Source organism: Bombus huntii, unplaced genomic scaffold, assembly GCF_024542735.1.
Source record: "Bombus huntii isolate Logan2020A unplaced genomic scaffold, iyBomHunt1.1 ctg00000084.1, whole genome shotgun sequence".
NCBI lineage: Eukaryota > Metazoa > Arthropoda > Insecta > Hymenoptera > Apidae > Bombus > Bombus huntii.
This window is the reverse complement of record NW_026099339.1, coordinates 351,153-362,591: the sequence shown is the minus strand read 5'-3', so window position 1 is coordinate 362,591 and position 11,439 is coordinate 351,153. Positions and strand designations below refer to the sequence as shown.

At 33.4% G+C, this 11,439-nt stretch overlaps 2 protein-coding genes across 17 annotated transcripts in view; one reads left to right on the top strand and one right to left on the bottom strand.

The window, feature by feature from the left end:
• Positions 1-1,544: 1,544 nt before the first annotated feature.
• The window catches only part of LOC126876591 (venom serine protease Bi-VSP-like), a 76,305-nt gene continuing 66,410 nt past the window's right edge, over positions 1,545-11,439 (bottom strand). For 3 of the 12 annotated variants that reach the window (XR_007694343.1, XR_007694342.1, XR_007694345.1), the window contains 4 exons: positions 4,102-4,154; positions 3,532-3,800; positions 3,352-3,448; positions 3,014-3,189 (listed from right to left, as the gene is read on the bottom strand). The gene's annotated coding sequence lies outside the window, so the exon portion shown is untranslated. The other 9 variants (XR_007694348.1, XR_007694351.1, XR_007694347.1 and 6 more) reach the window with 9 other exon arrangements.
• The window catches only part of LOC126876589 (omega-amidase NIT2-A-like), a 60,657-nt gene continuing 54,423 nt past the window's right edge, over positions 5,206-11,439 (top strand). The window contains exons 1-5 of one of the 5 annotated variants that reach the window (XR_007694340.1): positions 5,206-5,285; positions 9,200-9,384; positions 9,785-9,953; positions 10,229-10,940; positions 11,004-11,347. Coding sequence is in view for 3 of the 5 variants with exons in the window: in XM_050639507.1 (XP_050495464.1) it covers positions 9,301-9,384; positions 9,785-9,953; positions 10,229-10,362 (387 nt within the window). In the remaining 2 variants the exon portion in view is untranslated. The other 4 variants (XR_007694341.1, XM_050639507.1, XM_050639508.1 and 1 more) reach the window with 4 other exon arrangements.

The following is an 11,439-nucleotide window of genomic DNA, read 5'->3' as shown; positions in this document are numbered from 1 at the left end:
CCGGCAAATAAAAAATCATAAAAATTGTTTCAATGTGTTGAGGTCACGCATAACTTCTTTTTTCATTGACGATTACCAAACAGGTAAAATTTCGAAATTGTACGAAGGCCACGTGACCAGATCGTATTGGAATTTGAAGTGCATGGAAAAAGACAACTCGAAGTACAAACCTTGAGCTGCACTACTCGAAGTACAAACGTGAACTAATGGATGCAGAAAAGCAATTAACGCCAAACATCCGAACAACATCTTGGAGCCCGTCATTGTTCTGAAATAAAAGAAGTGACGAATTAAAAAGACGCAGGACTAATAATAATAAAGGAAACTTAGTTCGTATTATAAATTGAATTTACATCAGAAAAGAAGCACGATCAAGCGAAACAGATCGTAGAAATGACAAATATCATCGATATACGTTTCAGTGTAATTTCACTTTTGAAAATTATTTAGTTTAATACGATCATATTCATCGCTCTGAAACTTTCATTGTGCTGCAATTTGTGCTGCGTCTTTTTAATTTCTCTATCTTTCTGTGTTTTCGGAAAAATTACTTGAAAGATTAAGAATTGCTTGCCTTATTTTATTTTCGATTAGTTAGGATTTGATTATTCCAGGTAAGGTTTATTATTTATAACAGGTTTTATCATTTAGGAGTTTGTTATTTTAGGATTAGTACCTTTTAGGATTTCTTATCCTTCGAGTTTCTGTTTCAGATATCTAGGTCTATTTCAAGATGTTTTATTACATTAGGATTATTTATTCGATTAAGATAATTTAAGAGTTTCACAATGTACAAAGAAATAATCGCGTGAAATTTAGATTTATGCTTTAAACGTATTAAACACGCGGTAATTTCAATGTCTATAGCCTCGAACGTGTTCTGATTAGTTGTGTCATTGTCTGTGACATTGAAATCACAAAAATCCATTGCAAGTGTGCTGTCATGCAATGTGGATGTAATTGGGTTTTTTGGGTATTTCCTGTATCATCTGATTTGTACAGTACTATTTTAACGCAAGGACAGGAAGCTTATTATATATTTCCCGTCCATTATTTGAATCGTTGTGAAGTGTAACGAATTATATTCGATTCGAGGAGATGTTAATGAATTACCCATTTCATATGTAATTACATGGAAATAAAAATCATTGCAAAAATAATTGATCTAATGACAACGGAATTTCCAATATTTTTTTGTTTCGTTACGTCTTTTTCATAATATATCTTTTATAGGTACGTGATTTATTAATCGTTCGAATGGAAATAATTATTCGTATAATATTCAAATGATTCTAGCCATAAAATAAATTAAAACGATACCTGTCAATGATATGCAATCTGCGTATGACGTCAACCTCGATCTATGCTTATACAAGAAATTTTATCAATCAATGACTAGATATACAATAATCAAATATTATAAAATTTCCTGAAAACCTTTAGGTGTTAATATCTTTAATATTTGCAAGTTATTGTTTAGCGCTAATTAGTTAGAATGTAACAAGTGGTGTACCAGAATTGAGATAACTAAGCCACACGAACAATCTTATTTAGATCTTTTTAATTTTTTAATTCTCTTTTGCTCTAATACTTCGTAAAATTAATCTTCATTAGCTACTACACTTCATAGAATAACAAGAGATAATTTTTCTTATATAACGTTTCATTCATAAAACCTATCATTAAAGTATATCTTCATAAAAATATCATTCCATACTAACGGTATATTTGGTGTCATACGAGATAACAGTTACCAGTGATTACATATGTAACTTTATAAAGATATCTCGTTTTATTATATATTAAAAGAATGTACTCATTGTTGCTATATTTCAGATGAAAAAAAAGGAGGCAACGATTTTACAGTAAAATCGTTCGTTTACAACTGATTCATTTACATTTCATGATAATACTGTGCATTCTGAATATGCTATGATTTGGTTTAAAATAATAAATAGTCCATTCTTGCATACTATTGCTCCAGCCTTACTTGTATTTTCGATATTGGTATAAATAGAAAGACAATTAATGTCGTTCGAGTCTATTTTCGGATCATTTATATTACGTTTAATCCATATAGTTATTATATGAGACATAGTATCGTAAAATTTGGAAGAATAAAACGTTCGTACAGGAAGTACATTTTATAAGAACTCCAACAAATCTGCGTGTGCACCTAAAATACAAACTGATAGTGATTGTTCATAAGTTTATATACATTATCTAATGTCAATCGAAGGTATCAATTCTTTTTCTCCATAAGAGTACTTTTTCATTTATATGTGTTCAAAAATACATGTGTTCAACCGTGAAGCATATGTCACCTACAACGAAAAAGAGTTTTCCTATACTTAATATTTCCTTTATATACCTATGAAAGTCTATTCTTCGCGTAGTATGAAATTATGAATAAATCTGGAATATTGTTCAATCTGAAAAGAAAAATAACTTATTGACATCATTCATTGATACGAGATTCAGAATGTTTGTTTTGTCTTGCAGAAAAAGAAGGCAGCCCTCCCTTTCTTTTAATGTGAAATAGAAAGCGAAAATTTGAAAACAGATTTTTTGGAAATTTACTTGCAAATATCGTTTTCAATATCGTGATTTTCTTCCCAATGGTACTGTACTTTCAAATTTTCCAGTATCCCTCTAAAAACAAAAAGTCGAACCTCGTTATTGTTAACGTAGGCATTACAAGGAAGAGAAGTATTAGAAAGCAGCTCCTTTTTATTATGGATTTCTTTATAATCATGTAAATAAGAAATTCCGGAAATTTTTTCCTAAAGAATTTAATTCTTGTGTTTTGATTGATAATTATTACACTGCATACTAACTTTTCGCATACTGTTCGCGTCTAACAATTTCCTAATAATAACTACTTCAAAATAACATATGTTCTTGCACGAATTCAAAAGTACGTATGATACAATTACAATTGATTCTAAAATAATAATTATTTAAAGATATTAAGATACTAATTAAACGTTTCACTATATTTCAAAATCTGGAACAACAAATTTTTATTTATAAAAAATGAAACTGTGTTTATATATTCTTTGTCATGATGCTATTTCTTATTACCATGTCGACATTTTTTAAAATTCATTTTGTTATCTCTACGCAATATGAAAATTCATATACTGCTTAATATTTTTTACATATTATCCATCCACCGCATGATATCTCCTGAAAAATCAAAATATTAATGTTATATTATTACAATGCTTCTTAAATTTCAATTTTTGACAAATTTGAAATCCAATATATTTTGCACAATTATTATTTATCAAAAAATTCCAAGTTAATAACTTTCTTTTCAAATGGCAAATAACATATACTTTGACTTACCTGTAAGTTTTTGTTCCTAATCATCATTTCCTCTTATAGAATATCATTATTGTTCTTATAATTACTACCAGTGTCATAGATATTGTAGTGGCTACAACTGAATTAATAGAAAATGATAAATAACTGTGTATAACACTAACACATAACTGTGTATAACAATGACACATAACTTTTACTTACATATCAGTCGATAAGGGATTACTGTGATATCCTGTTGATGTTTCTTAAGGCACTTGATTAGGTGTGATACGGTATCATTCCTTATGGTATACTGTAGATAAGTATTTTAGAAAATAACAAGAATAAATCTAAATTATTCAGAGGTTCCAGTTTCGGCTTAGACATAAATACAGGACCATTTGCAAAGAAGAAAGGGTGCGTTTCTACAGCCTCGTTATAGTAACCATGAATACCAATCTCTGAATTACTGGTTACTAAACATAAATATCCTATAAAATTTAATATATTTCTTTAATTTTTAATACATACATGAGTTAGTAGTTCTAAATTATGAATCATCCTACCTGTGATATTACGCTTTTCCTTATAATATCATCACTCGAGTGAACAACATTAAGATCATGTAAACCATGTCATCCTATCTTACTGTGAAGATACTTAGTTATGTTATCTAACATTATAAAAATATCATCAAATTCAAGTCCTTTTATTCACATCACATGGCCACGACGATCTGGTTCTTCGTTATATAATGTTCTAAAATTTGTCGTATATATAGGATGTACAAACCGTGATATCAAGGTATCAGTTCTTCCTTCCCAAGGGACAGTTTCATTAAAATTCTGATAGAATTAAAAATTAATTATTAATATTCTAACAATCATATATGTTAAATACGTTATAGTCAACGATATATACCTGAGCGAATGTAGGGGTGATTCCTTGATAATTATAAATGTCATCAGCCCACATCATTGTGCCACTTCTTTGTACTCCAGCCTCTAGATTAACAGCCTAAACAAACATACGAAATTTTATAGAAGCTGTACAAAATATAGTATATATGCGCAATATTGAAGCGTTCAAGGGGATATAAAGGTAATGTACATCACATACACGTGTACTCTCATGCAACAAAATACAATTAGATTTAATAGTATAAGCTCTTTTATTCATCATAATAGATTGGAAATTTAAGTGTCTTACGAGGGTGAGTAAAAAGTTACCCGCTCTGTCGGTGTAGAATTTATTTTAAGCAATTGTCAAAAAAGACATACATCATTTTTTGACATAATCACTCGATTTCTGTATACACTTTGTCCATTTGCCGAAGGACCTTTGTATTTTCTCATTAAAAAATGTTTTGGGCTGAGCTGCGAACCACGAATGCATCGTCGTCTTCACCTTTTCATCAGCTTTTTCGGCATCCATCTCGCACAAACTTTTTAAAATCCAAATCTGTCGTGCACTATTGCATAAGCAGAGCCGTGGCTGATTTGCAAATGATTTGCCACATTATCCAGTGTCACTCGTCTATTCCATAGAGCATAAGTTCATGAGCACGTTCAATGTTATCATCGTGGATGTGGACGGGCGTCCAGCTGTTTTTTCATAACACTTGTGCGATCTTCTTTGAACTTTTGTGCCCATTCAAACACACTTCGTGACAAAACACTTTCTCCATAATGTGCATTAAATCTTTGATAAATATAGGCATCAAACATAACCTCCGACCACAAGAAACGAATCACAGCATCCTGCACTGTTTTCCTGCAAATCACCATTGCAAAGCGCCATTACTCGCGCAACGGTCACAAACGAATTGACGTAACACAAAGAAACCTGCGCAGCAGCACTGAACAGATATTGACGTCATACGAAGAGTGCAGATGGATCAATACGGTCGACAGAAGTTTTAACTATCTGGAGTGCGGATAAATTTTTACTGAGAGTCGTATAGGAATCTATAATCTGTAAGTACACCTTTGGCTGAATGGAAATTTCTCTTACATATAGTCAAAAATGCAGAAACTGTGTATTGAATTGGAAAGTGATAAAAAATAAGTGAAGTTTCGAGGTTGCATGTGATTGCATGAGTACACAGGACGTTTTTAGCGAATAAAAAATAATTTTGAAAGACACGAGACTTATCTTGTATTTTATGCACTCTCTGTGTCCGAATTTCCAGAAGCTCTCTATCTTATGAAGTGTTTTAGATTAGCCGGAAAATTTTGTATGTACATACAAGAAGTATACGATCTAAGTGGAATATTCCATTATTCTCTTGATACAACAGAAACGAAATTTACAGAACTTCTCAGAAAGTTGGTTTATTATTACCAAATTAATAGAATTAATATACGTGTATCATCTTTACATACCTAAGTCGTGGAGGTTTATCGTGCGTAAAAAATTAGTGTCGTTTCAAAGTTACATTTCGTACATTTTAAGCCTATAATTTGTAACGTACAAAACAATGTAAATTTGAGCTGTTTCTTATCTCCACAATAAGAAAATCCAACTTTACGTTTTTTACACAATGATATTTATGGAACAGTAATATCGTATTATTGCATCGCTTGGAGAATGAAGTCAAGGTACGATGTGACCCTAGTGTAAACGCTGGGATACCCAGCTGTGCCGCACTTATAAGCATAAGACACAATACCTATTAAATACGAGGTTAATTCATGTTGTATCAGCAGTGGTCCGCCGCGGTCAGCCTGAAAGGATCGTTAAATTTTTAATCAAAGATACTGAAATATATCGATCGAATTGTATTGAAATTATACTTATATACAGTAATAATCTTCTATTGATTTGTGTATTGAAATACTCCAATTTATAACGTACATGTTATATGTATTTTGAGCAAAACTAAGATTAGAAGGAAATTAGATTAAATACCATAACGAGGTGTGAGAAGTGGGCAAAACTATTAAATTGTGTTTATCTATTATTTTTAATGTTTAAGACGTCGATTTGATGTTAATTCGAATTGACGTGTCTTCAGATACCGTATAGTTTGTAGTAACTCTGTAACTTAATTACCGTACACGAATTATTACCTATTCGATATTCGATCATACAGCAGACGATAAGTACATACGTACAAATACTCTGAAATAGAGATTTGATAAAGACAGAAATTAAATTTTTATTCCAGTGGAATACAAATTATTAAATAATTCTATATAATTTCTATTTGAACTATACTGAACTATAAAGTTCAAACGTGTAATTTCTGCCCTAACAGTTTTTGATCTCTATCCATATTATTACTCCTATATCAATTTTTTATTTCAAGCAAAAAGATACTCTTCCTAACATGAAGTAAAAGAAAGAAATAATTCAAGTTAATAAGTAAAGTTACTACCGATAAAATCATAGCATTATTATTTAGTCTAATTGAAATGTACATTGATGTGCTGTTTAATGCCTTTAAAGTTCATTCTTTGCAGTAAATGGCTTATTATTAATCGGAAAGAAAGACATAAAACGTACCAAGTTCAGCTGGTTTACCATCGACCACCACCCTGGTATGAGAGACGTTGCTAAAACCACAGTATGGTGGTCGCAAAGCCTTATACTTATACACAGTTTTGATTAAAATTTCTCTCTTCTCTTTGTTTGGATCGTTCGGACAGCAAACGATCGTAACATTGCCCTGGTATCTGCACACTGATCGTCTATAAAAATCGGTGGCTGTACGGTACTGTATCTGCCATATTTCTTGCAGAGGTTTACATTTTCTGTAGTCAAGGCACCTGCCTTCTTGATTGTCCGGTGTGGTACATTCTGGATCAAACAATTTTAAAACATTTATACAGTTCAAAGATGCGTAAGAAAGCGACACCGATTACTCAACTTTCGAAGTAAAAAGCCGATCAAGTCCACCGGATTGCCCTACAGACACGTATTAATCCGTAAGAGTTAGTCATCATGTTGATAATAATTATCTAAAGAAACTTTTCACGTGAAAATATAAAATTTTAATTGATTAGATATTGTGTTAGCCATACTTAAGAAAGAAAATGAAAATGAATGAAATGAAAGAAAAGGACGACCTTCAACCTCATTTTTTAAATAAACACTTTGTCAGTTTTGCGGTAAATAAATTCTTAGGAATTCAGGACAGTTTTTAGTGAATCATTTTGTTTCGACCGTTCGCGGAGAGACGCGATCGCGAGATAGCACGTCAACGAGAGTTGTAAGTTCCCGTTACGATTAAATAATCGACGCCACGAACTGATCGATCCCCTTATTTCGATTATGATAATAAGGGTAGTTCAATGAAATTCCACAGAATTAACACAAATAAATTAATGTTTATTTCAACAACTTATTAACTAGAAAGATATAAATGGAACAAAAAAAATGTAACTGCGTTTTGGTTGATAAGTAATGCGCGACATACCACATGTGTTGACGGTTCGACATCTCGAAAAGTTCTGAACGCCTTTCGATTTTTTTCGTTTTTTCTGGAAGGCGACCCCCACTACGTTCGGATCACGCCACATTCTTTTACGCGAGGTAAAATACGGGCCACGAGTCGACGTTTCTGGAAGTCGCCCTGCTTAATGAACCATGCGCTTGCCACTACAATGTTTGTTTGCCGGGCAGACACGACGATCCGTCTGCGACATTATAGTGCCGCGATCGATAGTTAAGAATATGACCTATGGTAAGCCGCACGGCGTAACATTCTCCCCCCGTTGAGAGGGTACCGATCAAACTAGCGAGGTGTGGTTGAAGTTCCCATCTTATTTCGTCTCGGTGGCTAGTTGTTCGGGTTTCTCGAGATCGGGTTGAATTGGCAGTGGGACAAGCCTTTTGACGCCCCGATCCAAAATGCTCTTTGCCGTCTGAACTGTAGCTGTCCGGATGACACCATCGGCGCCTGGATGAACCTTGATAACTCGGCCCAGAGGCCAATGCATGGAGGGAACGTTGTCCTCTCTGAGGATGACGATTGTGCCCTTTTGGATGCTGTGTCCACCCTTGCTCCATTTATTGCGGTTGGTTAGCTCGTTCAAATACTCCTTATGCCAGCGGTTCCAAAAATGTTGTTTGAGCTGTTGGATATGCTGCCATTTGGAGAGTTCGATGGAATGTCTCTGAAATCTCGATCACGTAAGCACATTAATGAATCGCCAATGAGGAAATGTCCAGGAGTGAGGGCTAGGAGATCATTTGGATCGGTGGAGATAGGAGTTAGCGGGCGGGAATTGAGGACTGCTTCTATTTCTATGATAAGAGTATTACGGTGTTAAGCTCATATGTTTCTGTTTCTCCACTCGCGCTGCGCCATAATATCCTTTGATATTTCCGATCCTCTGGTCGTACGAGGAATTGCCGATACATTTTCTCGATGTCGCCAGTGAGTACGTACTGATGAGCGCGGAATCTAATTAATATACAAAATAAATTGTGAATTGATTCGAGAATATAGGATTTCCCCATTTTCATGATTGTCGTGATTTTTGTATAAATATATTTTTTAAGATACTAATAATTAGGTACTTATAAATTAGTATTATCAATTATTTTGCATTTATAATTCCGCCTTTAGTATAAGTGTTAATTGAAAACTAACTTTATGTTTCAAAAAGTACTAGCAAAGTCGTTGAGTAACAAGCCATTGATGCTAACACAAATAGCATTGTCGTAATTAAATATTTCTAAATATTCATTTTTCATTTTGAACCTGTAGAAACAATTTATTATATATACTATTAGCTAAGTAATTGCATATTTAATTAAGTCGAAATATAAAACTTAGTTATTTTAATAATTTAAAAAATAAAAAACTGACAAACATTTCAATTTAATTTATGGTTGGAACAAAAGACAGTTATTTTTCATTAATTGAAATATTGCAATGCAGAGTACTTTCCAAAATACGCCGAGAGTATTCCTGATGGTGAAACGAGCGTTGCTTCATCGAACGCAGCTAAAGAAAACAACATCTATGTAGTTGGTGGTACGATGCCTGAAATAGAGGGCGATAAATTGTACAATACTTGTACTATTTGGGGTCCCGATGGAACTTTGATAGCAAAACACCGAAAGGTAAGTAATATATTCCTTTATGGCTTTGAATTTGAAAATATTGGGGCGAAGAAAGTGACTCTATCTAGGAATAATTTAGGAATATACATATGTACATACGTATACTATAACCAATTCTGTAATTTACGGTTTATAAAATACGTTATGATACGGGAAACGCCCATTTTTGTTGTAATGTGTTTGTGTTGTATAAATTTTTCACATACTTAAAATATTATTATACTTATTTTTTCTCCTTTTTAAACATTATTAAATGATAGGATTTTTTAATAAAAGAAAGTGATAAAAACGCTGTCAGTTATTAAATAAAAAATAATTAAAGTTTAGGAGTTGGTAACTTTGATATTAAATTACAAAAGTTGCAGCAATAGAATTAGCGACTACATTTTTATGTTATTAGGTACATCTATTCGACATCGACATTCCTAATAAGATTACTTTTCGAGAGAGTGATTCACTCAGTCCTGGTAACTCCCTAACGACGTTCGATGTGAAGGGCTGCAAAATAGGTATTGACATTTGCTATGATATTAGATTCGAGGAAATGGCACGCATTTATCGGAACAAAGGTACAGTAACTTAATCGATCAATACTTAACTAGCAAAAAATTAAATATCTTTCTTAAATATATTCTATATAAAATTAATATAATCTGTAACTCTGTATAAAAAGAAGCTTAATTTAAAAAACCAGTATATTTGCTGAAAATGAAACAAATAAAAGGAATTAAAAGCACAATAAGAGGACTGTCCTCGCATATTCAGAAATGATGGAATGTGAACCGTGCAACTACGAAGTTAATTGGTATTCGGTGGCTTCATATTTCCTGCTTCTCTGGGTTAGGTTGCCAAATGCTGATATATCCAGCGGCATTCAATATGACCACTGGACCACTGCACTGGTCATTACTTCAGCGTTCCAGAGCGAATGATAATCAATTATACGTTGCCTGCATATCACCGGCTCGTGTTCCTTAAGCAAGTTACGTCGCATGGGGACATACACAGTTGACCAATCCCTGGGGAAAGATTCTTTACGATTTGGAAACTCAAGAGAATATGGCAGTCACCGATATCAAAAAAAAAAAAAAAAAAAAAGCTGGCGAACCGTGTGTTACCACAACGAGACCCGCGATGCTATTTGTCGCTTTAAATTGTGCCGCAACTCGTTTTTGAGATCTTTGCCACGGGCGCGTTAAAATATGCTGAAAATATATTTCTGGCTTTTCTGGGGTTTAACTGAAATATGACAAATAACGTTGTAAAACATATGTACTTATGACTTACAGAGTAATTGAGTGTACAAAATATATAGTATACAAAATAGCCAGCGATTTAGGGCTTTAAAAGATCAAAAGGAAAGAAAAGAAAAGAAAAGAAGAAAGATAATATGTTGTGGCAGTCTAAGTCGATCTAAGAAAATAGATAAAGGGAGGGAGGGGCAAAGCTAGTTAATCTGGAAAGAATCCAAGCGTCAATTTCAAGCATTTACAGAGAATCAAGCGGGCTGGTTAAAGTCGTGAATTGAGCAATTATCCCGCGTTAGGTTCAATCAGGTTAGTCCCACGCGAAATTGATCCAACCATGCGAAAACGAGTGTATTCTGATTTCTGTCGCAGATACTTCTGGCTAGTGCAGTACCTACACGGTGGTTGTTGAAATAGCCGCTTCTCATCTATTTTCCGCAGCGCGGACATCATCCTTTGATCCCTTACGACTAACGAAGTTTTCGAAGATGTACGGCAGTTTGAGATTCTACTTGAAAATGATCATGATTGCGGTCTGTGTGTCGTCTGCTCTTCTTTTTGTCCTTCCGTTAAAAACTGGTAAGTTGATACTGATTAATTATGCGATCGAAACCCTATATAATGGCTACAAAAATGCCGCTAATATAATATTCCTTCTTTCTTGTATCTGTCTGCCTCTCAGGTCGTTTTACTAATTACAATAAGTAATTTCGCCTTCTTTGCGCTCCCTTTTAACGCATTGAAACTTGATCCAGTTTCGAGAAAATGAAAAATTCGTTTCTTCTCTTTGCTGATTCACGGCAAAAGC